Source organism: Eurosta solidaginis, chromosome 5 (assembly GCF_040869045.1).
Source record: "Eurosta solidaginis isolate ZX-2024a chromosome 5, ASM4086904v1, whole genome shotgun sequence".
Classification (NCBI taxonomy): Eukaryota; Metazoa; Arthropoda; class Insecta; order Diptera; family Tephritidae; genus Eurosta; species Eurosta solidaginis.
Window position 1 is genome coordinate 19,551,879 of NC_090323.1, and position 27,889 is coordinate 19,579,767.

Genomic DNA, 27,889 nt, shown 5'->3' on the forward strand with positions numbered 1-27,889 from the left:
AATCATGGCGGAACTATACAAGGGGCAGCATGATGCCAGGTGATTTGTACTTTTTAATGATTTGAGACATCAACTTCTGGCCAGTACGATTTTGACATTAGTCCATCGAATTTACAAAAACAAAGTACATCAAACTTTTGTTATGTTGAAAGGTATGTCACCATGCTACCACCTTGTATCGTTCCGCCATGCTACAATAGTAAAAAAAAAGACCGCCCATTGTGGGTTACACATGAGACCGCCATGTGTTCTTAGCGGCGTTTCAAGCGCACATTCTTGATTACATGGGCGGTGAAGGAGTATTTAGTTTATTTGGTATTATAATACCGATTTTTTAGGTAAAGAACTGTCTTGGTGTGAAGTTTTCAAAATCGCAGTTAAACGTTTGTTGTGATTGGGTGAAGGTATCCTGCTGGAAAAAAGGGTTGGCATTTGCAACTGTTTACATAATGAGCGAGGACATAAGGCGAGTACAAGCTTGTATTTATATACATATTTATGGTTTTGTTTTAAGTTACTATTGAACTCTTATACTAATTATACAGATTGCATAAGTTAATAATAATTACCCATTACTATGGCTCACAACTGCAAAAACTCGTCAAAAAATACTCATGTCAAGCCATGTCGTTTGACACCTCTCCTTGTATTTTGGAAGACTTTCCACAGTTGTGAACTAAAGTAGAGTTACCTTGCTTATCTCTTCTGTATCAGATGGTAACAAATACATGTTTGCAATAATGTACGTGTCTGTATATATGTAAGGCAATTGATAAGAACACATAGCTCAAGGAAATTGATAGCATATATATACATAGGTACTTAACTACTTTGTAGAATAACACTATTTCGGCTACCATTTCGAAAACGGCTTATCCCTTTAAGATCTGAACAGTATTTTTTAATAAGTTAATATGGGTCGTTGGAATCTAGATATTTTCTGTCATCAAATATACCCTACAAAATGCTTCTAACGTGACTTTTTTTACAAACAGGACTTTGCACATTTGTGGTACCTAGTTGCTAAGATGCACATAATCTCCATAGTTGGGGGTAGTGCACCAAATTTTGATTGCACATTAGCATTACACTACAGCTGTGCTCGAAATAATAGCATTGGCAAGTAAGCAGGATTTCAAAAGAAGAAAAAAGCAGTGTGGTGTCCTTTGCAGTTTTATTCTTTATTTAATTTTCTAATTTTCAAACTTGGTTAAGTGAAATAAAGAGTTTACGCCGCCGTGGTGTGGCGGTGGTGTACTCCGCCTACCACACTGAAGATCCTGGGTTCACGCCTTGGGCAAAGCAACATACAAATTTTAGAAACAAGTTTTTTCAATTAGAAGAAAGTTTTTCTAAGCCGTCGGAGTCGGCATATAACATGTAGGTCCCCGTCCCGTTCCGTCAATTTAACAACGTTAGAGAATTAGGGTTGGATTTTATATAAGGTGCCACGATTTTCAAACTTTTGCTGATTTGTAGGGGTAGAGGGGGTCCTAAAGATCACAAAATTATCATCCGCAACTCTAGGAAACTCTAAGTTTATGAAATATAAGCTTTTTAATTTCCAAATTTAGTAAAATTTCAACTTAAGTCCTGCACTTAAAATTCGGGTCGCACATGTCGATAGCGGTATCAAAAGACGCGTATTTGCGTCAAGATTCAGAATCCGAAAGCAGAAACTAAATTTTTTTAATTCGTTTAAAAGTTATTCGCGGAAAACCCGTCGGTACTATTGTCGCTTTTTTCGTTGTTGCAATTGGTAATAGTCTAGTTGAGGGGTCGACTGCTAATACGCTACCAAAAATATCGAGAGAGGTGTCAAACGACGCGTCTTGACATCAGTATTAATACGCGGAAAATAAAAATTTTAACGCGTTCAAAAGATATTAACGAAAAACCGAAAAAAACCCGCGGGTACCTCCGAAACCGGGGGTCGGATGCATAGTATTTTTGCGCAGAACACCTTTCTGCGTTGGCGGCATTCGGCCGCGATTATAAAAAATAAACCTGGGCTACGCCATGCCAAGTCCGGGTGGTGGTATAACCGTGGCTACTGCCACGGTGATGCACAATTTTTTTGGGGGTACAAACACAACAACAACCACATGGAAATCGCCAACTTCAAATGCAAATATCTCCGGACAGAGATAAAATTTTTCTTTTCCGCCATCGGATTATTGTTCTCGAGATTAATACGCGTCGTTTGACACCTCTCTCGATATTTTGGTAGCGTATTAGCAATCGACCCCTCAACTAGACTATTACCTTGCAATTAAACAAATGATGGTGGTGAATAGTGTTGCCAGCTCCGCAACAATATCTTTTTATCTTGGTGGAACATTATAAGGTGGTGGCACGTCGACATCAATGCAAACAAACATACACTATTAATGTATTTTGTTTTTGTAAAACACTTTTAATAATTGTAGTCTAATATTATTTGGGGTGCTGCGCAGAAGGGTGTACTACGCAGAAGGACATCACCGTGGCGGTAGCCACGGTTATACCAGACACCCGGACTTGGCATGGCGTGGCCCAGGGTTATTTTTTATAAGCGCGGCCGAAGGCCGCCTATGCAGAAAGGTGTTCTACGCAGAATTACCGTTGGAATCAGCATAAAAATCTCTATAAAGTCCAATTTTTTATTTTGTTTTTGACAAATGTATGTATTCTGCACTTGTTCCAATTAAATACATTAATTTCAAATTATTCAGAGAATTACAAAACAAAATACATTGATAGTGTATGTTTGTTTGCATTTATGTCGACGTGTCACCACCTTATAATCTTCTACCAAGTTAAAAAGATATTGTTGCGGAGCTCGCAACACTATTCACCACCTTCATTTGTTTAATTACAACAACGAAAAAAGCGACAATAGTACCGACGGGTTTTCCGCGAATAACTTTTAAACGAGATAAAAAATGTAGTTTCTGCTTTCGGATTCTGAATCTTGACGCAAATTCGCGTCTTTTGATATCGCTATCGACATGTGCGACCCGAATTTTAAGTGCAGGACCTAAGTTGAAATTTTGCTAAATTTGGAAATTAAAAGGCTTATATTTCATAAACTAAGAGTTTCCTAGAGTTGCGGATGATAATTTTGTGATTTTTAGGATCCCCGCGACCCCTCGAAAAGAAAAGTTGGAAAATCGTGGCACCTTATTCTAAATATTCCCCCTGTATTCGCGCAAAACACCTTTATTAAAAAATTTGTTTTGGGGTACGTCATAATCATCAAAATTACAACAACCACTATTACTTTTACAAATATCTCTTGATAGACGCAACATTTTTGGCTTCCGTTTTCAGATTTGCGATCTTCGATCTAAAACGCGCCTTTTGACACCTCTCCCGATTTTTAGAAGAGTATTAAGAGTGTCATGCTGTCGTATAGAATTACCGAGGCATTGCTTCCCCATTGCAATAGAAAAGATGTTTTCATGTGCGACACGTTACAAGCGGGACATTGATTGGATATGTCGGTGTTGATTCTGGACAAGTAAGAGTTGAGCCAGAGTGACGCTTGTTTTAGAATATTTTTCATAAACGCCCTATAACGGTGCTATTTACCGGAACGTATGGGTAAAAAATTTGGCAAAGGACTATCAACATCGCTTTATCGCTACAAGAAGTGCGGAGATCCAATTGCTGTAACATGCTAAGCCCGATTTACGCTACACGCATATTTGAAACCAATGACCGTTCTGTGAATAAGTTTCGGAAGGTTCAGAACGATATCTACGCATAACCCGCTAAGAGCAAACCTTGTTATATAGCTCATTCATCTGATTTATCATACATTACGACTAGCTATATTATGATAAATCGTTATTTTCAGCTTGACCTATGTAGGGGTACTTTGGCTGCTACATAAACAATAAAAGGTCCTTTTCAAATGTTTCATGAGGAAAAAAAAATGCTGAGATAGTGCGCTTTTCCATTCAACTGTCTTTATATATGACAAGTAAAGGTGTCGGGTGTAACCGAACATTATATACTCAGCGTGAGCTTCAATTGCACATTTCATTTCAGATAAATTACTTCTCTACATAACACGTGGCACCGCCCGTTTAAAAGAAAAAAAGTGTCTCCCCATTTCCTATTACAGTAAAACTTGATAAGTGAAATATCATTGATTCAAAACTATTTTTTGCTAAGTTATAGCTTATTACTCTAGTCTACGACCCTTTTAAATTTGTTTTATATCTAAGTTGCCGTGGTCCTTAACCGGTCCCGTCCATTTTTACTAGAAATATTTTCTGCTATAGGAAAAATTTGTGTACACAATTTCATTACAATATGTTAATTTTTCTTGGAGTTATGGCTCCCGAAACATAGAAAATTGCTTAGTGATAAAAGGGGCAGTGCCACACCCATTTTCAAAATTTTTTGTGTTTTCCAATTTAAAGTTATAATTGAATTTAGAAAGTAAAATTCTATTGATACAAAGTTCTTTTTCGCTAAGATATAGCTTATTATTCTAGTTGTTGTTGTTGTTGTAGCGATTAGGTTACTCCCCGAAGGCTTTGGGGAGTGTTATCGATGTGATGGTCCTTTGTCGGATACAGATCCGATACCCTCCGGTAACAGCACCATTAAGGTGCTGGCCCGACCATCTCGGGGACGATTTATATGGGCACATTAAACCTTCAGGCCATCCCTCCCTCCCCACCCCAAGTTCCCTGAGGAGCTTGGGGTCGCCAGAGCCTCGTCTGTTAGTGAAACGGGATTCGCCGCTCGAAGGTGAGGTTGACAATTGGGTTGGAGAAGCTATATATTGCGCTACACAACCCCTTGAATCCCTTATTATTCTAGTCTACTACCCTTTTAAAAATCTTTTATATAAAAGTGGGCGTGGCCTATAACCGGTCTCGTCCATTTTTTCTAGAAATATTTCCTCCCATAGGGAAAATTTGTCTACCCAATTTTATTACGATCCATTAATTTTTCTTCGAGTTATGGCTCCCGAAGCATAGAAAATTGCTTAGTCATAAAAGGAGCGGTGCCACGCCCATTTTTTAAAATTTGAAGTTTTTCCTATTTATTGTTATAAATCCACTTGGGAAATGAAATACCATTGATATAAAGCTCATTTTGCAAAGATATAGCTTATTTTATTCATCCACGATCCTTTTAAAAATCTTGTATATAAAAGTGGGCGTGGTCCTTGACCGATTTCGTTAATTTTTCTTCAACGCATTCCTTATAGTAAAGGCAACCTCTGCCGAATTTTGTTATAATAGGTTTAACGATTTCTGATTTATGATTAATAATATTTGTAAAATTAATTTTATCACAAGTGGGCGGTGCCATGCTCATTTAAATTTTTTGTTTATGATGAATAATATTTGTAAAATTGATTTTATCACAAGTGGGCGGTGCCACGCTCATTTAAATTTTTTTTTTTTTTAATTTTTATCAATAGTCTCAATATCAGGCCACACGTCAAACTTCAACATTCTAGGTGTATTTTTTACTAAATAATCTGGTTTTTCGTGTTTTCCAAAATGTTATATATATAAAACGTGGGCGTTGTTATCATCCGATTTCATTTTCAATACCAATCTATTCTGGGTCCAGATAAGCTCGTGTACCAAATTTGGTGAATATATCTCAATATTTACTCAAGTTATCGTGTTAACGAACGGACGCACATGGCTCGATGAATTTTTTTTTTCGATGCTGATGATTTTGATATATAGAAGTCTATGTCTATCTCTATCTCGATTCCTTTATACCTGTACAACCAACCGTTATCCAATCAAAATTAATATACTTTGTGTGCAAAGCACGCTGAGTATAAAAATTATGGCGGGTCGGTTTTTGCCTCAATGCAACATTATTGGAAGCTGCTCTAGAAGAGAAGAAAAACTATCGATAGATGAAAAATATTATCGACTAGTAGACCCGGCAATCGTTGTTCTGCAATTTATTTAAGACGTTTTTACCTCTTACTCTCCATTTCTTTTTCTCTCACTCTCCGTCTTTTTACTCAATTCTTTATAGCTGCCTCTCCTTCTCCCTCCCCCGCTCCATATATCCGTATTTCTATATCCTGGTCTAACTCTTTAGTTCTTTTTATTCTTCTACATCCGTATTCCCAGTCCCAGCACATTCTCACTGCCACTCACTCTCCCACTCACATTCCTACTTCCACTCCCATCCTCACTTCAATCCCTCTAATCCGCCCAATATTAATAAATAAATAAATAAACAATTCGATACAAAAAATTATATTAAGTGCACATACTCAAATATCAATAGTTTCTTCAAAAAAAAAACTCGGATTTTTCTTCAAACCATGCTTGAACCATAACGAACGAAAAAAAAAAAAAATTATCGAACGTCAAGCTGTTTTTGAGAGTTAGCGAGACTAACGTAAAGCAATTAATTTTAATATATGTGTATACTAGACTCTGATCCGGTACGAAGTTTGTGGGTCAGCTTGTTCCTAATATTTGTATCGTATTAACTCACATTTTGAACCTTCCCTGAATTTCCAAAAATAATTCAAAACTAAAATTTGCCAAATCGGTGCGACGTTCTCAAGTTTTAGCGAGACTAACGGCATCTATTGACTTTTATATATAAGAGAGTATCGTATACTATCGCATTGCAAATTCAACTCCGAACCAAATTCGGTTACAGCAGCAACAAAAATCCAATAAATTAACACCGCTATCAAGATTCGGTATGAATCTTTTAAACCCATATATGTAATACTCCTATATTGCTACAAAAGGCTAGGTACATTCCCAAACATCAGAGTGCCGATATATTGATGTTTCAACGTTTTTGTTTTTGTATTCCACAATCGAATGTACCTAAATTTTAATTTTTTCTTGTCACACTTATGCTGCTACAATCACAAAAATTTTATAGGCTGTATTGTTTATTTATTTTTTATTTTTATTTATTTATTTATTAGTCTACAAATTTAACAATTAATCAGACTAAATATAATTTCGGATAACAGAATAAATTACAGAAGCATACATAGTGAGCAAAACATACATATATGTAATGCTAATAGAAAATGCTCGCAATGTGGTTTGAATTCGAAATCAAAACAAGACAGCCTTTAAAATTTTTGTAATTGTATCAGCTAAGTGTGACAAGAAAAAATTTAAATTTAGGTACATTCGATTATTGAATACAAAAACAAAACAGCAATATATCGGCACTCTGATGTTTGGGAATGTGCCGAGCCTTTTGTAGCAATATAGGAGTATTACATATCGTTAGCTTAATGTGAAAATGTGCTAAGTCACTTTTTTTTTGAAAAATTGTATTTTAATGCAGTTTTATAACTGAATTCAAAATACATCGATCACAAAAAAAAATATTTTTATTTTTCATTTTTACGTGCTGTGGGCAATGATGTGTAAATGTGCTAAGTGGTCAGATAATATGCTAAGTCAACCTGTCAATAATATCAATCTGAATTACTAGTCATTTCTTTGTGCGCGCATTTTACATGCTTTGTTGTTGTATTAACGATAAAGACACTCCCCGAGGCTTATTTTGTTTTGTTGATTTTCCGACAGGGTGGATAAATGATGTATTTTGGAACAATTTTCCGTCATCCCTTGTCAAATTTGGTTTTGAGACAAATCGGTTTCGGCGTTGTGCCATCATCAGTGTCTTGTTTCGTTCTGATCTGTTGTTGTCCTTTGTCCTGCATTTATAGTTCGTAGGTACATGAGCAGGTATTGTCGAGATTGATGCTTGTGTATATTTATTTATGTGTATGTGCTGTATGTTCATTCAGAACCGAGGGTGGTTTTTACTGTTCGATTTGTGTGGCTGACTGGGGCAGGTAAAAATCCGTAATTTTAGTCGTTTGACCTTCTTTGGGGGTTTGTTGTTGTGTGTTTTTCTGTTGTTGTGCTTTGGGGAGTGTTACCGATGTTGATGGTCTATTATGCCGAAGATCACGCAGTGGAATATACGGAATGAACAAATTAGATAAATCAGAGCAATTCGTGCTAAAGTTTATTACATTATAGGCAAGCATGAGTGAGATAAATGTTTTTCTGTCATTCAAAGCCTGAAGACCAAGCAATTTGTGCCTGCTGGTATATGATGGGAGGCCGTCTGGCCAGTGGAGCATATGTAAAGCAATTTTGTAAATTTTTTTGGAACTTTCTCAATTTTATAGGAGTTAGATTCATAGAAAGCAATATTCAACACCACTTCTGACCAAGGATATATAAAGTGCCTTCAACGTCATAGGGTCCTTAAAGTCACTGGTGTTACGTCTACTGAACCCAACCATTGCAACAAATTTTGAAGCAACGAAGTCAATGTGACTAGAAAAAGAAAGTTTGGAGTCAAAAATTACACCCAAGTCTCTACTATCTTGACAAAGATTAAGAGATTTAGCATTTAGTTTGTAGATAAAGCATGTGGCAGTTGTCTTTTTGGAATAAAACACAACACAGCATTTGTTTGAATTTAAAAATAAATTATTGTCTGCGCACCATCCTGCAAAGAAGTCCAGATCAGAACCGTTATAAATAGTTTGACAAATAAATAGTATTTTTTGTGAAATATATAGTTTTAGTGTTATATTTCCATCATTAAAGGTGAGGAGTGATGAGGAAACATATTGAGTAAAAAGTGCTAAGTCAGGAGAAAAAATTTGTTTTGAGTGCGGAAATTGTCCTAAGTCATAAAATAGCTGCTGGGTTAGCACATGATTTTTATTTATCTTTTTCAAACCTCCTACACTCAAAAGTATTGCAACTAAGGTATCCTCATTCCCAGTTTTGAAAAAAGGTTATTTCAAAAATTATTCATTTTTTTCGTCTCCTGTAAAATTAAAAGTTGACTTAGCTCATTTTCACATGTTTAAACCCCCATTTAACAAATTTGCTTAGAATTGTTCGTTGAACAATTTCCGAATTTGCGATTTTTACTTCATTTTGATGCCTACAAACCCACTCTAATGTAGGTACTTGACCTGCATGGTCTACACACAATACACATATGTACATACACACACAAATACCTATATACATATTGTAACGAATTTACTTGCAATTCCCGTTATTTGCAATCTTTTGCTGAGTTCGAATCACTAAACTGTTGAATAAATAACTCCAATATTTAATAATGCAAAATGGCCTTTATTAAAGTACTTCACAATAACACTCAAACTGTGCAACGAATAGCTTGCTTAATAACCAAACTGATTGATAGCTCAAATCAAACTGAATTCCAGTGCCTCTACAATTGCCGCCTTTTATACTCTTTGATTTCAACCTTCGCATCTTCTAGGCGCTTCCAGAATCTACTAGTCCAGCAGCTCTCAAACTTCTCAGCTGTAACTACAATTGCACAATTTTATAGTTTTTTTGCATACTTATAGGAGTATCTCAGATATATGCATGTGTTTGTGCATTGACTCTCCGCTGCTCGTATACGTACATGGTACATATGTGTAGACGCAATTATTGTTTCGTTTATGTAGATACATAATGATTGAATTATTGATGTGAATTCGCGTCACTGCTTAGCATCGACTTAGAGATGGCAGTACCCCTTAGTGTTGCTAATATTCGTAACACTGCCCTCCACCTAAGTCTGATCGTCTCGATCAGACAAATCTCTCGATCTGAACGTCGCTAGCATCTGCAAATGTACCACTCTTCTACTCCGTGGTTTCTCAATGCTTTGTATGCGGTAGATGGTACCACTGATCTTCTTCACAACCTTGTACGGGCCTTCCCAACTGCACCGAAATTTGGCTGGAACACCTTTCCGCCGGTGAGGGTTGTTTAACAGTACCAAATCGCCCTCCGAGAAACGTTCCGAATTTTTGTTCTCATTGTACCTGCGTTTCATTTTACTACTCATTATTCTTGATCGTTCCCTCGCACTCTGTTGTTTGACCAATGAACTTCTTCGCAGAGCTTACACTTGCCGGATTGACTTTGCATCATCATTGTCTGGACGTTTCACAACAGTAGTGCGCGCTGGCTTGAAACCATGCTTGCATTTCATATGAAAAATTCTTTCAGTTATTTTAGTGCGTCCATTAGGTTTTGTCGATGCCGATCTTTTTCTCGCAGGTACTTTTAATTTCGGTTTATTTGGCACATTCGATCCATCACCCTTTTCTTTTGACTTACGTGGCCTTTGTCGAGTCTCCTCCACCATTACTCGATTACTATTGAACCCTTTCTCCAACTTGAAGTTAAGTGGTATATCCTGGTTCTCATAACGCATCACCCTTCTCTGCATATCGATCTTGATGTGTAGAACCGTGACCTTTCCAATCAAGACTTCACATATCACTTCTCCCTGAACTTGATTATACTCGCCAGTGACCGTACGCAACCTTGCTCCAGGTAACGGTTTTACTCTCCTCTTGACCAAGTCAGATCGGATCAAGGAATGAGATGTGCCCGTATCTACAGTCAGTACACGCTCCTTGCCACATTCCCTCTGACGGTAAGACTGCTCGATTTTATATCAATTTGCGACACAGATATCACAGGACATTCGATAGCTGGATCTAGCTCTCGATCTCTACCTCTTACTCGCTCTTGCTCATCTCCTCCAGCTTTGCGTTTACGGCCACTCACATTGTTGGAACTATTAGGACCAAGATCGCAATGACGTGCAATGTGACCGGGCTTCCCGCATTTGAAACATTTGATAACTTTTTCACTCCGCTTTTGTGATCCTTTCAGCGCCTCCAATATTGCATCTACCCACTCTGGCCTTTCTACTTCCACACGGCGTGCTTTGAAAACTGGCTTACACAGAAGCGACGCTGTTTCATGAATCAGAGCTTGTGACACCGTTTCTGCGAATGTTGGCTTTGGGTTTGCGTATGTATCTCGCTTTGTTTCGACGTCCCGTATGCCATTTATAAAGCTCTGAATCTTTACCCTTTCAGTGTATTCCACGGGTACGTCCGCATTCGCTAAATGTGCTAGCCTTTCAATATCCGACGCAAACTCTTGCAATGTCTCATTTGCTTTTTGGTGGCGGTTTTGCAACCCAATTTGGAATATCTGTTTCCTATGCTCGCTTCCGTAACGTCTCTCTAAAGCGCTCATCAATGTTTCGTAGTTGTTCCGCTCGTACTCTGGGATGGTCTGTAAGATTTCCGCAGCTGGTCCTTTTAAAGCTACGAACAATGCAGCAACTTTATCTTCAGCATTCCAGTTGTTCACTGTTGCGGTCTTCTCAAATTGTAGCTTAAAGACCTGGAAAAGAACAGAACCGTCAAAGGATGGTGTTTTTACCTTTGGATTACTCGTTGAAACTGCTGGGCGATTTAGTTGCAACTGCTCGATACGTCCTCTCAAAGCATCCACCTCGGCCTCGATTTTTTCTTCAAACTGTAAAATTTTTGTATCTTGCGCCTCCAACTTCGAGGAAATACGTCCTTCTTGCTCTTCCAGTTGAGCAGAGATCTGCGATGATATCTGTGCTGAAATTTGCGCCGACATTTCGGATATCCGTGCCTCTTGTGCTTCAATCTTCGCTGTTATACGGTTCTCCTGCGATTCCAGCTGAGATGACATTTGCGACGACATTTCGGATATACGCGTTTCTTGTGCTTCTATCTTCGATGTTATTTCTGACAGCATTTCTGCAATATGTGTCTTCTGTTCTTCCAGTTGAGATGACATGTTGGTGGATATTTGTGATGACATTTCTGTTATACGTGCCTCCTGCGATTCTAGTTGTGATGCCATATATGTCTTCTGCTCTTCCAGTTGAGATGACACTGTCGATGTTTGAGCAGATATTGCAGCTAAAATCATGTTCAAGTCTGTGCTGGTAACCGTCTGCGATGTTTCGTTTTTCTCTTCAATTTTTGTTGTCTCCTCGCCATCAAGATGAAAGACATACTCTTCGACATCAATTCCTTCTGCTTTCATTGCCTGAAGTTCAAGTTTAACGCCGCTTGTATTCAATCCACGGCTCTCCAACTCCTTTAGTTGCTGGATCTTCAATTCACTGAACTTTGCCATGTCCTTGTTGTCCTCTGGAATTTATTCAACAATTCCTCTTCTGACACCAATTGTAACGAATTTACTTGCAATTCCCCTTATTTGCAATCTTTTGCTGAGTTCGAATCACTAAACTGTTGAATAAATAACTCCAATATTTAATAATGGAAAATGGCCTTTATTAAAGTACTTCACAATAACACTCAAACTGTGCAACGAATAGCTGCTTAATAACCAAACTGATTGATAGCTCAAATTAAACTGAATTCCAGTGCCTCTACAATTGCCGCCTTTTATACTCTTTGATTTCAACCTTCGCATCTTCTAGGCGCTTCCAGAATCTACTAGTCCAGCAGCTCTCAAACTTCTCAGCTGTAACTACAATTGCACAATTTTATAGTTTTTTTGCATACTTATAGGAGTATCTCAGATATATGCATGTCTTTGTGCATTGACTCTCCGCTGCTCGTATACGTACATGGTACATATGTTTAGACGCAATTATTGTTTCGTTTATGTAGATACATAATGATTGAATTATTGATGTGAATTCGCGTCACTGCTTAGCATCGGCTTAGAGATAGCAGCACTCCTTAGTTTTGCTAATATTCGTAACAATATAAACAAATGCTATTGTAATTTTAATTTTCACTTAATCTTTTGTCCAAATAAAATTTTAACTTGACCTACGGTCTTGATTTTGCTGAGTCAAATGATGATAGCTTTGAACTTGTTTTGACAAAGTTAGTTTACATATTGATGAATGATAATCTGACTCTTCTTTTGAGAATTGTTATTGATGTTGGTAATATACAAATACATACATACTTGTTGTAGCGATAAAGTCACTCCTCGAAGGTCTTGGGAATATAGATAGACCTTAGACCGAAGTGCTGTGCCTAACTTATTATTATACTCAGCGTGCTTTGTACACAGAGTATATTAACTTTGATTGGATAACGGTTGGTTGTACAGGTATAAAGGAATCGAGATAGATATAGACTTTCATATATCAAAATCATCAGTATCGAAAAAAAATTTGATTGAGCCATGTCCGTCCGTCTGTCCTTTAACACGATAACTTGAGTAAATATTGAGATATCTTCACCAAATTTGGTACACGAGCTTATCTGGACCAAGAATAAATTGGTATTGAAAATCGGATGATAACCACGCCCCCTTTTTTATATATATAACATTTTGGAAAACACAAAAAACCTGAATATTTATTAAATAATACACCTAGAATGTTGAAATTTGACATGTGGACTGATAGACTCTTGATAAAAATTTTAAAAAACTTTTTAAAATGGGCGTGGCATTGACCACTTGTGATAAAATCAATTTTACAAATATTATTAATCATAAATCAAAAATCGTTAAACCTATCATAACTAAATTCGGCAGAGGTTTCGTTTACTATAAGGAATGCCTCGAAGAAAAAGGTACGAAATCGGTTAAGGACCACGCCCACTTTTTTATAAAAGATTTTTAAAAGAGTCGTGGATGAATAAAATAAGCAATATCTTTGCAAAAAGAGCTTTATATCAATGGTATTCCATTTCCTAAGTGGATTTGTTACAAGAAATAGGAAAAACTTCAAATTTAAAAAAATGGGCGTGGCACCGCCCCTTTTATGACTAAGCAATTTTCTATGTTTCGGGAGCCATAACTCGAAGAAAAATTAACGGATCGTAATAAAATTGGGTACTTAAATTTTCCTTATAGCAGGAAATATTTCTGGAAAAAATGGACGAGGTCGGTTAAAGACCACGCCCACTTTTATATAAAATATTTTTAAAAGGTCGTAGACGAAAATAATAAGTTAAATCTTAGCGAAAAATTGTTTTGTACCAATATAATTTTACTTTGTAAATTGAATTATAACATTAAATTGGAAAACACTAAAATTTTTGAAAATGGGTGGGGCACCGCCCCTTTTATGACTAAGCAATTTTCTATGTTTCGGGAGCCATAACTTGAAGAAAAATTAACATATTGTAATGAAAATGTGTACACAAATTTTCCCTATAGCAGAAAATATTTCTAGTAAAAATGGACGGGATCGGTTAAAGACCACGGTAACTTAGATAGAAAACAAGTTTAAAAGGGTCGTAGACTAGAATAATAAGCTATAACTTAGCAAAAAATAGTTTTGAATCAATGATATTTCACTTATCAAGTTTTACTGTAATAGGAAATGGGGAGAAACTTTTTTCTTTTAAACGGGCGGTGCCACGTGTTATGTAGAAAAGTAATTTATCTGAAATAAAATGTACAATTGAAGCTCACGCTGAGTATATAATGTTCGGTTACACCCGAACTTGACACCTTTACTTGTTTTTTCTAAAGTTAGGCAGGTAATGGGGAATGTACCAATTATGCTGCTGGGCTTCTTATTGAGGCTAGTTTTCTCAGTGTAATTTAGCGTACCACAACGGCCCGGATTCAGGACAGAAGTTCAAATTATGTCGTAAAACTAAGCTGAATAGCTAACATTTTATTGCTTTGTTTTTACAGGCCAGGCATATTACTCGGCTGCGGTAATCCGTTGCTCGACATATCCGCTACAGTCGACGAAGAATTTCTGAAAAAGTACGATTTAAAACCGAATGATGCTATTTTGGCTGATGAGAAGCATATGTCACTTTATAAAGAATTAGTGGAGAAGTACAAAGCTGAATATATTGCTGGCGGTTCAGTACAAAATTCATTACGTGTATGCCAATGGATTTTGCAAAAGCCCGATGCAGCAGTGTTCTTTGGTTGTGTTGGGCATGACAAATATGGAGAAATATTGGAAGAGCGTGCGCGTTCAAACGGAGTTAATGTACATTATCAGCGTACGAATGATGCGCCAACTGGCACATGTGGTGTACTTATAACCGGTACACATCGCTCACTTTGTGCCAATTTGGCAGCGGCAAATAATTTTACAATAGATCATTTGTTAACGCCGGATAAGCAAAAACTTATAGATAATGCTGAATATTTTTATATATCGGTATGTTTAATCAAAAATTTGTATGTATCTCTCTCTCTCTCGCTGTCTTTATATTTAAACTTATCGTTGGTAAAATTATATATTACAGGGTTTCTTCCTTACTGTTAGTCCGCCAAGCATCCAACATATTGCGCAGCATGCACACAAGCATAAACGCACTTTTCTTATGAATTTAAGTGCACCATTCTTAGCGCAACTTTATAAGGAACCCTTAATGGCGGCATTACCATATGTGGATATACTTTTTGGAAATGAATTGGTGGGTAACGAGTTATATTTTTACATATCAAAGGTTAAGATCAATAGCTTGTCACGCTTCCTCAGCTGTGGCATACACGGCGCACCAAAAACAGCTAAGTTCAGGTTTAAATTTGTTTTAGGAACGCCCTATTTTCGAACTTTGTTAACAGTACTCTATCTCAACTGCTGACTTTTTAAATTCTGATATGCAGCGTATTAAGCAAAAATCTGAAATAAGACCTTTTCAAACCCTTGACCGATTTATACAAATCCCTCAATCAGCAGACTATAGCGGCAGCCGAGTGGAAGTTTGTACCCCAGCGGGTTAGGGGGTCAGAATATACCCGCGGTAGGTATGCCTGTCGTAAGAGGCGATTAAAATACCAGATTTAAGGGGCTGTGTAGCGCAACCCTTTCAGGTTGCCAGCGCAATATATAGCTTCTCCAAACCCAATTGTCAACCTCACCTATCCGCGGCGTATCCTGTTTAACTAACAGACAAGGCTCTGGTGACCCCAAGCTCCTCATGGAACTTGGGGGTGGGGAAGGAGGGATGGCTTGAAGGTTTAATGTGGCCATATAAATCGTTCCCGAGATGGTCGGGCTGGCATCTTGAAGGTACTGTGTTACCGGAGCGTACCGGATATGTATACGGCAAAGGACCATCACATCGATAGCACTCCCCAAAGCCTTTGGGGAGAAACCTTATCGCCACAACAACAACAACAACAACCCTAGCAAACAACTGCTTGATCCAGACTCTCCTCTAAGAGAGGAGAAAATGAATCATCACCGTAAGCACTGTGATGCGATCCGCCACCTACCAAAGCAGCCTTTTGATCCAGAGAAGCATAAGGAGGCCGTAAGCTTAATCCACACAGAATCGGTAAACACTACCAATCGAGAGACCAGTCACCCCGGTCCTACTTTGTTCTGCATACAGAGTCTGGTCAAACTCTTATTGGTCCAAAATCAACCCCGACATCGTAATGTATGTCCTGCATGCGAGGTGTCCCTACATGACACCTACGATCTTTTCAATTGGAGTGTGGATCCTACGCTTCTAACAACAACTTTCCTAAGGTCCACCCCTGTTGAAACTGCTAGTTTCCTTGGACTCCTGTTAGAGGACTTTGATGACAATTTGTGAGTGGGGCGAAGCACTAATAACACAACAACATGCTCATCTGCGAATTTTGTGCCCTTCATCTCTCACTACAAATTTCCTGGTTTTCTTCAGGATAGTACAGAGAAGCAATGCGAGACGACCCGAAGATATCAAACAAACCGTCTTCGTGGTAGGCGGGCTAAACTCTTGGCGAATCTTTTTATGTTTAGAATTGATATACTGAATAGCATAATTTTTTTCGGTTCAAAGCTCGAATAAGTAACGATTCAGAGGCCAAAAATGTAAAATACGTGATTGTATGACTCCTCATGTACAAAGGGGGGCATCCTATTGCGAGTGTCGATCGGAATAGAATCGACTATTTGTCGGCTTGCAACTCCTCACATGATATACGTGAACGAGTTATTGCATGTAATAGCTGAGTTGATCATTTATACTTCCAATGCGACGTTTTTATACCTATTATGACTTTAAAATATGTTATAACGTACTTTCGGTACTAAAAATTGCAATTCATTCAAAATAAATCGTAATTTGTTTGCTGTCGTATGCTATAATCCTAATTAATTTATACGACTGGCGTGTCATGTTTTTTTTTCATATCGCATTCGATTTGTGATGATCACATGTTACGATTCGGACCTAGGTTTAGAATCGGTTTGAATGCCTTTGTTCAAGAAAACTACTAAAAGTAGTTTTTATTAAAACCGATCAAAAACATTTCTTCGACTGAGATCTTTTTTCGGTTTTCGCATTTCGCATAATAAAGACATTTCTATTAAAAGGTCCAAAAAAACGACAGTTTGGTTTGAAAACGTGATTCGAGCTCTTTCTATAACATTATTGAAGGCATCTTTGATATCGAGAAACTTCGCTAGGGCTACACTTTATAAATAAAAGGCTTCTTTATCATGTTAAGGCCGCAGCCGCATTTACTTAAAATTAAAAAAAAAAGAAAAAAAAAGGCCATTTTAGTTTTTGGATATGTTGTATATATTAAATAGACCTGTCTAAAAAATATATATTTTATTTTAAAACACTTGGCATTTGAATTTTTTCCAAGTGTAAAATTTTATTTTTGAAACAAAAAATTTTTCAGTGTAATACATTTTTTTACAGTGTATGTTTTCGAAAGCCGATGTGAATATTTCCCAATGGCCGTCATTTTTCACAACTTTGACACCTTGCCACACCCACGATTTTTCAAAAATGCAATTTCTAAAAATGAGGTGTTTCTATAGGTAAAGTGTACCTGTATGCAAAATTTCATCAAAATCTGAGGGGGTCGGGTTGAATGCATATCGGTTTTGATATGAAATTCATCATATGTATTATTTTAATTCAAAAATATTATCAACGGTTCTTTTAAACACCTTTCTCGTCTCACAGGAAGCTGAAGCGTTTGCAGCGTCTCAAGGTTGGGAAGATAAAGAAATGAAAGAAATTGGTAAAAAAATCATGGCATTGCCCAAACAAAATGTCAATCGTCCGCGCATTGTTGTCCTCACCCAAGGTCATTTACCTGTTTTGCTTATACAAGAGCATTCAATCGAAGAATTTCCAGTGGAACGTTTAGAACCAAATGAAATTGTTGATACAAATGGCGCTGGTGATGCCTTTGTTGGCGGATTTTTGGCACAGTACATACAAAAGAAACCGTTAAGTGTTTGTATACGTTGTGGTATTTGGGCAGCGCGTCAAATTATTCAACGCAGTGGTTGCACTTTTGAAGGATTACCCACATTTAAGGAGTAATAAATAACACAGGCCGACAAAATTTAACCAACATTCAGACCCAGAAACCAGACTATATATTTTCTGAAGGTTTATGATGCGCTGAATCCAAATACGGCCTCAGCTTTTGCCCATATTTGAGGTTATGTAGCCTTGCAGATGTTTTCTTTCGCCAAAAGAATAGGCTGGCATCTTTAAGTACAATTCTTCTTCTTTCAAACGGCGTTGAGTTTGCTCAAATACCAAGTCACACACAGCCCTAACCCCTAGAAACCACCCCTACCATACCGGCTACCATAGGGCTGTTAGATAGTGTAGGGGTGTGGTGAGTTAGCACACTTATGGTGTGAGACAAAATTTCAAGAAAAATAAGACTATATCATGTCTATGTTATCTAAATCGATTTTCAGGTGTAGGAAAATTTAGAAACATGAAAATTTTAAAATGTGATATCTCAGCGAAAAAAATGATATTTGAACAAACTCAACGCCATTTGAAAGAAGAAGACTTGTACTTACAGATGCCAGGCTATTATTTTGGTGAAAGAAAACATCTGCAAGCTTACATAACCTCAAATATGGGCAAAAACGGTGTTTTTTGAACTTTTAGGTTAAGATATCTCGAAAACCAGAGCTGATAGAGCAATTTTGAGGCCAGATTTCGATTCATCGCATCAAAATCTTTCGAAAATGTATAGTCCGGTTTCTGGGTCTGAGATGCTGTCGGCCTGTGTAATTCTTGTGCAAAAAATTATTTAGGTTGTTTAACAAAAAGGAGTATTCTTAATTAAAATTTGTTGCAAAAAAAAGAAGAAATATTTTTTATACTGTCATCATTGCTTTATTTCAAATTTAAATTTATTTTAATGTTATATTTTTATGTATGTTCACGAATGAATTTCATCTGCACAAAAGCAATAAAATTACGTTGACCAGTGATTTTTAATGCAATATGTATGCTAATTGTTAGAAATTACGCATTGTTGTAACGTACTGTCGTTCTGTTATATTCAGATAAAAGTTAAAATAAAAACAAATTAAAGTGGTATACGGAAAATGTATACAACTATTTGTTTTATAATTTTATGCTAAGTTTTGTATGGACGCAGGTGCCGTGCGCAAGTCTAATAAACATCCAAATAAGTTCTTAAACAGAGTTCCTCAACCCCTATACACTTGCAGCACTTTTTTGTTTTTGTTTTGCCCTGAATCATAGGCAGATTCAAATTCACACTTTGAATATAAAAAAAAATTTTCATAGCACTCCCATATGCCCTCACACATATACATGTAATACTCCTATATTGCTACAAAAGGCTAGGTACATTCCCAAACATCAGAGTGCCGATATATTGCTGTTTCAACTTTTTGTTTTTGTATTCCACAATCGAATGTACCTAAATTAAATTTTTTTCTTTTCACACTTATGCTGCTACAATCACAAAAATTTTATAGGCTGTCTTGTTTTGATTTCGAATTCAAAACACATTGCGAGCATTTTCTATTAGCCATATAGGAGTATTACATATATGCCCTCACATATAATTTTGAATCATATGAAAATGCTTGAATTTCTTATAAAAGTGCCAAGAAAAAGCCCTCCCGTATGAAGTTGAGGCACTTATGCTTGATAAAAAAATTTACACTAACAATTTCACAACTAAAAATTATTCAAAAACATATCAGTGAAAAAAATTTGTAATCAAAATTGATTCATAAATAAAATTAAAATAATTGACAGCGGAGCTCAAATATATGGGGCATATGACCAAAGAATGTAAGCAAAACTGTACCAAAACAAGAGGAGCCTATTCTAACTTCATATGATATTAGTTAATTACCCTCAAGGGAAGTCAGTAACTAGTGATACAAAATTCTGGTTCAGAACTAGACCTAGAGTGACAAATAAGTATTAGTTCCTTAATAGCTAGATTTTCAGTTATGACTAAAAAACTGCTACCAGCTTTAACGAGCTGTGGCTACATATGAGTATGCCTCTTTCTCAACACTATTCCACCAGTACGTAACTATCGAAAAAGTACCAAAAAGAAATTGGTATATAGTTAGGAACTAGTGAAAAGTTAAAGCAGCGGGGACAATTTCCACCGCCTAGGACATCGCCATGTTAAATTCGCCAGTTGAAAACATGTAAAAGAGATAGATGGCGTACTATTGTGATTCAGAATGCAGTTATTTTCAACTAGAGATTATCCTTACGGGGTAGTTTCTGTGACTTTTTATGTCAATTCGGTATATTATTTTTCTTGGTTATGAGCCATTTTTTGACTGGAAGTGGGCAGCGATGCCATCGAATCGAGAAAAGAAAACCCACGAAATTGGATTCATTTACCCATTTTCCCCTTATTCGAGTGAGAAAACCCTCACTTTTACTCAACAAGATAAATGATCCTTATTATACATATATGTGACCTGGAATCATGAAATGACCCTATTGTGCGAAAACAAGTTTTCGAGAAAAACGCGTTTAAATTTTTTGTTTAGCTTGACTGTGTAGCGGCAGGCCGTTGTGAACGAATTTTGTAATTAAAATTTAAGTAACTTCCTGATAAGTTTTTATACTCAAGACAGGCCGAATCGGCAGAATCAAGTTTGAATTTTTTTTAGAAAAGAAGATATTTTAGTATTCAAGCTTTTTTTAACATCAAATACCGTACTAGGGTTCAAAAAATCAAGACTTTCAATAAATTTATCATGAATAGGTGAACGTTTTACCATTTCTTTAATAGGTGTTTTATAAGAATTCATACATGATGTTAATACTTCAGCTTTTTCAATATCATTTAAATTTGATAGCATTTCATTGCAATCTTCCCACAAATAGATTATGTAAACTATATATGCATTAAGATTTTCCATTATTATAGACAGTTTTGAGTTCCATTCTAGGGGAAAAAAATTGGGAGTTCATGAATTTTCTGCTAAATTTTTAAATTACCCACATTTTGTTCTGCTGGCTTGCGGAAGTCCCTTTTACCCATTCAGCTAATTTTTTCTTGAAAAAAACCCACGAATGGGCGAAAAACCCACGTTTTGGCATCACTGGAAGTGGGAGGAACCGTAAAGTAACCATGCCTATCATTTACTTGTTAAACATTTTATTAAATTCAAATGGTATTTCAGCACCTCAGTAATATCTGTTGCTAATATATGTATGTAAATTTGAACACACATTTAAAACAAACCGCGCGGAGCCCTCTAATTAAGCATTTCGAAAGTTTTAAAATGGGAAGGGCATTTCGATTTCAATCGGCTAAAGAAATGTTTGAGATGAGTTTGAGAATACGCTATTTTTCTAAAGAAAATCCCATATTATAATTGCGCCGTCTAGAAGGCTATCAACGAATATTTGAGAACTTATGTTTGAGATTTAAGACCAGACATTTCCAGAATGCTTCGAAAATAGAAATGGAAACATTCCCAAATTGGTACGAGCTGCAGTTGCTGCATCAGTGGCTCTTTTTATTACAGAGCATCACGTTCTTTGGCAAAGTTTGATCAGCTGTGGCAAAGTCTCGCGTTTGTTGAATGAAATGTTGACAACATCTTGATCTTCACAGGCAAATCATCATATCTTAAAAAATTAACGATCCGTCTAGTTTCTTTTTTAAATTTTTTGGTCAATTTTTTTGACCTTCAACAGGCTGCCCAAGAACATACAAGACCAATATGTATCTTGCTCGTTCGTACTCCGAATATATCCGTCCTCCTAATGAGCAAACCGGCGGAGTATATATACTAGGGCTGGGACTATCCGCATATTCGAATATCCATAGGGATATCCGTTGACACGGATAAAATCCGGATGGCATGGATATCCGGTTAATATTCGTTTGTGAAACTATCCGGATATCGGGATTTATGAAGATCCGGTTAATAACCGTACTTTCGGATATCCAGTGAAAGCAACAAATTTATGTACCATATATGTTTATTTAACATTAATTAAATCAATTAACAGTGAATACAAAAAAGGCTCGTATTGAGAAATATGTAATATGATGTTAAAATATTTTCTTAATAATAATTTAATAATCTACAAACATATTTTGTGAATAATTTTTCGATGTTTGCTTCGTTCAATTCTGATATGCAGATATTCAACTTTTATATTCCAATATTCGGACATACGGATATCCGGATTTTCCGTTTACGAATCAGGATATCCGGATAGCCAGATTTTTTGCTTAGCTATCTGGTTATTCGAATATCCGGTTTATCCGGATAGTTGAAAAATCCGGATGCAGTTCACAGCCCTAATATATACATATATTGTACCCAGAGCATGAACCCTCAATTGATTGAAGGTTGAAACTACTTAATTGAAGAAAGAACCAAGAACCACTACCTCATTCTACCGGACAGGTAATCGTAAGATTACTGTCAATTAAAGTTAGCGTAACCGAAGTTTGTGAAAACGGCCTTAAGTCCCTAAAAATGCCACTATTGATCACAGTTGTTGAGGCTCCAAATTGCAAGCCTTGATTCAAGAGATATAGGTAAATTTTGGTGCTGGGTTATTTGTGTACGATAAATTCCTATTTTTGCCTTGAAAGGTTAATGATGAAACTTTATACCAAATTTTAGATTAATCTAGAAGTGGGTACCTACATATATATAACAAAATCAAAAAGTTTGCCATTTGGCTTGAGTCAAGAAATATACACAAATCGACAGTAGTTATCGGTAAATGGATTAACCCACCGTTAACGATGGAACCTTGAATACAATCGTGCCTTAATCTACTAGTAGGTTGCCATTTAATTCACGAAAAAAACTTTGAAATTTTATTTGGTTCCAGAGATATACACAATAGTCGATGCAGTCGTCAGTAGTTGTCGATAAACCGGATAACTCACGTAGCGTTTGAACCGTAAATGATAACACTGTTACGAATTTAGTGAAACTCCGCTTATTCCAAATCTTCTGCTAACTTTCGAATCGCTAAACTGTTGAATAAACTCCAATATTCAATAATGCAAAAATGGTCTTTATTAGACGACTTTGTACTTCACAATAACACTTAAGTTCACAACCAATAGCGTGCTTAAATCCAACTGAATCTGCTTACTCAGCTTTTGCCCTTTTATACTCTCTGCTGTGTCGTTGGCATACTTCTAGGCGTTTCTTCTTCTAGAATTTACTACTTGTTTACCAGCTATAAACTACAGATGCACGTTTATAGCTTCTCGCATAGCCATATGCGCGTGGATATGTGAGTGATACTTTCACCGATGATTGCATACTTTTGTGAGTATCTCAGATATATGCATGGATTTGTGCATATCTCTCCACTTCTTGTATGTACATATGTGTAGACATAATGATTGATTTGCTTATGTAGATACAAGTGACTGCTTAGTATCGGCTTAGAGATGATAGCATGCCTTAGTGCTGCTAATATTCGTCACTATACGTTGGATCAAATTGTGGATTAATCTACAAATACGTACCTGTATAATGCAAAACAAGAGTTTAGAAAATCTTGCTTACATCAAGAGATATAGGTCAATTTTGGTGGTGGGGCATTTGTGTACGATAAATTCCCGTTTTTGCCTTGAAGGGTTAATAGTTAAATGAAAGAAAACAAGTCACAAATTTTCTTCGTCACTCGAATGGAATTTCTTTAAATAAATAAAATTATCTGTATGCGTTAATTATTATTATTTTATTCGTTATTCGAATAAATTTTGCCCAACTCTGAGTATCAGCAACATTTCATCAATTAAGTTGCACTAGAGAAATACTGACATTATTTGGGGGCTCTATCTACCTCTAACGCCTTTGCAATCAAATGAAGGGAGCTTGAGATGTCGGAAGGTATGTAGGGCAACAACGACTAAAGTCGATTCGGAAAAAAAAAATAAACAGAACTTCATGTCTTACTTAATAAGTGCCGTTAAAGCGACTATGGCTGTCCAACAAGTCGTTGAGCTAGCTGGCGCCAATTGGTAACACCAAGGGAAATCTAAATCGAATACTAGCCGGAGCATGTCTGCGTAGAGCTCGTACAAAAAAAATTATGTACTTGGTGCGATTTACCTCCGAAGAAGTTATGGTCGAACTTTTCTTCCAACTGGTGGGACAAGACCTAAGTATATTTTATGCCGACTCCGAACGACATTTGCAAGGCAGATGAATTTTCGCTGAGCTTTTCATGGCTCATACAAATGACTGCTCAGAAAAACCTTTTGCTAAATTTTTGATGTTGCTTTGCCCTGGAGTTGAACCCAGGACCTTCTGTGTGGTAATCGGAGCTCGCTAACACCACATCACGGCGGCCGCCGTAAAGCTCATGATTTAATCTTCTTCGGCACTCGCCGTTGCCAACGCGAGGAGGTCCCTAAATCATCATATCGCTATATGACAAAATCACTTTTTCCAATTTCTTCTTTTTCCGCAGTTAGCATTTTAGATTGGATACTTCCTAATATATTGTGACGAATATTAGCATCACTAATTGATACTCACATCCCTAAGGTTATTAAATAAAGGCACAACAACATTAAAGCAAGCTAATAAACACGTTAATCACCATTTACACGTGCATAAGAGGCAGCAGAGAGATACTCACCATCAGCCGAAGTAGTACTCACATATACACACGCATATGCCTATGCGAGAGGCTATAAACTACAAATACACACGCATATAGCTGGTAACCAAGTAGAAGATTCTACAAGGAGAAACTTCTAGACATTTGGAGAAAAGTGCGGACAAGGCAACAGAGAGTATAAAAGCAGAGCAAGCTGAGTAGTCAGTTATCAGTTTTGATTTAAGCACGCTATTGGTTGTGAATTATAAGTGTTATTGTGAAGTACTTTCAAAGTAGTCTAATAAAGACCATTTTGCATTATTGAATATTGGAGTTATTTATTCAACAGTTTAGCGATTCGAACGTTAGCAGACAGTTTCAAATAAGCGGATTTTCACTAAATTCGTTACAATATTTAGCTATTTATTGCTTTCAAAAACTGAATAAAGTAGATATGGAGGCGTAGTCTGCCTTCTACACCAAAAAAGTATGCGCATCTAGTGCATCAAACTCTTCAAAAATATTGGTTTGATAAAATACCTAGTTCATAATTCTTCAGTGTATTTGCTTAATATTCCATAAACAGAAATTAAACAACTTTTCTGAATTATTTTTCTCCAGTTTATTACACATAAAGATGAATGTATGATTATTGTTGTTGTAAAATGTATAGTACCGCAATGATAACAATTTTTTTTTATTGAATACACTTCGAATTGATGATGATAAATACTACTTTTCAAAAACACACGAAAAATTCACGTATTGCTGGATAGCGTCGCTTAGGTGAAAGATCGACATATTTCAGCTGCTTGTTCGAAAATGCTCTATCTCAGCACTCAACGATTGCAGAACGCCCAACTAAGCTTTTTCCCCATCCCTGAACGAACGTCTCGAAAAAAGCGATGTAATGAATGGCTTTTTTAAGCTGACCTAAAGAGAGGGTGATCTTCGACCCAGTCGACAATATCAACCACTGAGTGGAACACCATCCTAACTCGACTGCCAGTTCCAAAACGCCCTATTTCAGAATTCAATTGAAGAAAGCCCTTTCTCCCAATTCATAAATGAACCATGATGCAATAAAACCAGACAGGTGAATTCAGTAGTACAACAACAAAAAAATTGACGGCACCTGTTGGATGGGGCGAAGCACTGCTACAACAACAACAACAACCTCACATAGGCTGAATGTGTTCATAGTGTGAACGCAGAAGGAAAGGAAATAAGAGAGGAAGTTGAGAGTGAGACAGAGGAGAGGCAGGTGCATAGATAGAGAAAGCCAGAACAACGTCCGTCGGTTTTGATCAAAAAATTGGGAGTATTACATGTTGTTTTTCCTCGCGGGTATTTCATATACAATAAGTAAATAACACCCGCCACCCACAAAAGAAAATACAAACAAATTTCAGGATGACATGAATGTAATATTTTATGACGCTACTTTATTTTCTATCTATTTTTCTTGTATTTTCTCTTATATTTTTTGTCGAGGGAGCCAATAAGGTTTCAATACTGGTGAAAGTGTGTGAACTATATTTAAAAAGACTAACGAAATACAAGAAAAATACAACGTAGTTCATTAAAAACAAACAAGCCAGTTGTATTTCGATAGGGTTTTTTGACATTAGGCAGTTTTTTCTTTATTTTTTCTGACAAATGAAAATTTTGTTTTTAGTTTCAAAATTTTGTGCATAAAAAGACAACTAAATTCAAAGTGTAAATTGCGTGTGCAAATGAGTTTTCAATAAATGTACATTTTTCAGTTTTTCATAGTTATGGAATTGACCTCCAGATTCTTGTGTTACACAAATATAGTGAACTTGGGTACAGAAATTCAAATTAAAAAGTTTTTCACAATAATTTGAAAAACTACATTTTCTCTGCTTTTTACACTTAAAGGAGTAAACCTCCGTAATAAATTAAACTTTTAATGAAAATCAATAACTCTGAACTGAACACTTTTCGCCATGATATAAAATTAAAATGCTGTGGAATAGGAGCTACACTTTTGTGACTACATAAACCCTGTTTCAATCTTTTACGTCTCTGCACAGAACCCTAATTGACCGTTTTCAACCGAAACAACAATGGCAACACAGATTTTCCCGTTATGCTCCCTTACGCGAGTGCCTGTCAGAAAGAAGTCAACACACTTGTACTTGTACACTATGAGCGGGTGTCTCTACCGCTACAACAACAACTACAGACGAATATTGTCAAATGCAACTCCATTTTGTAATATCGACTTCATCTGTGTGGTTTTATTGCATCATGTATTTTCTATTGATTCAGCCATTTTGTAGAGCTTCAGGTTACCCTATTAAAGAGTGAGGATAAAACCAGTTCAGTTTTTCAGACAAGAAAACGCCTAAGTTGTTATAGTCGCTGTGGTAAATATGAGTTGAGTGTTCTTTGGGCAGTGCGTTGAGCCATAATTTTATTGTTGATGAATGGTGCCTAATTGGGAGAATATATATGTATATAGGCAATTTCGTTACGACCGATTTTTCAGTACAAGTTCAACTCAGTTTGTCAGTTAAGGGCCAATTAAACTTCCTTAACCGAACGCCATAGTCGTAACCATACCCATATCCATAATCATCTCCATTGTGCTGGATTAATGGTGCCATAACCTTCAACAGCTGACATTTTCATAAAAATGAGGAAAACGCAAAAAATTACAAACATATTCCACAAAAAATAAGTCTCTTAGTCAAAACGTATCCAAAACCATAAATAAAATATACAAAAAGTTAATAAATTAAGTAACTCCAATATTTTTAGGTTATGGATATGGCGAAAACCCAAAAACCAATTGGTTGACTATGATATGACTATGGCTTTATCGTTATTGTATGGCACCATTAATCGAATACATTGATTTCCATAAGGTTGGTTCGATCAGCTGTTTTATCTGGTTATGGATAAGTCTGGCCCTTTAAACTACGCTTAAACTTGTTATACTGTTTTTCAGTCAACTTTAACTGTAGTTTAAACTGAGCTTAAGCGGTCGATCCTGCAGGGTTAAACTCTAGTTAATCTATAAGCTGTTTGGGTTCTTATTTGTTTTCATTGGAACATGTTAAATTGAACAAATTCAAAATTACGCTATTTTTACTGACGAACGTGATAATAATGATGCTGAGATAAATAAATAAATTTATTTAATAATAATTTTTCTCCGCAATGGTGCCGAATACGTAAAAAAATCAGCTGTTGCCGTATCTACAAATTATCAAGATAATGAAA

At 36.4% G+C, this 27,889-nt stretch overlaps 1 protein-coding gene across 2 annotated transcripts; it reads left to right on the forward strand.

Moving 5' to 3' along the window:
* The first annotated feature begins 74 nt into the window (after nt 1–74).
* On the forward strand, nt 75–19,150 carry Adk2 (Adenosine kinase 2). Of its 2 annotated transcripts, none has more exons than XM_067791551.1 (4): nt 75–466; nt 14,499–14,982; nt 15,071–15,241; nt 17,741–19,150. In XM_067791551.1, exons 1-4 carry the CDS (start codon nt 450–452, stop codon nt 18,104–18,106), a joined length of 1,038 nt encoding a protein of 345 aa, XP_067647652.1. In that variant the 5' UTR covers nt 75–449; the 3' UTR covers nt 18,107–19,150. The 2 variants fall into 2 exon arrangements, with proteins under 2 accessions (XP_067647652.1, XP_067647653.1); XM_067791552.1 differs by lacking the exon at nt 75–466 and adding an exon at nt 2,865–3,223.
* Nucleotides 19,151–27,889: the final 8,739 nt, after the last annotated feature.

Excerpts from the sequence above, each read along its gene's own strand:
- Adk2 (XM_067791551.1), top strand. Across the intron at positions 14,983-15,070 it reads CTGAATATTTTTATATATCG|GGTTTCTTCCTTACTGTTAG; the intron begins GTATGTTTAATC and ends TATATATTACAG. Across the intron at positions 15,242-17,740 it reads TACTTTTTGGAAATGAATTG|GAAGCTGAAGCGTTTGCAGC; the intron begins GTGGGTAACGAG and ends CTCGTCTCACAG.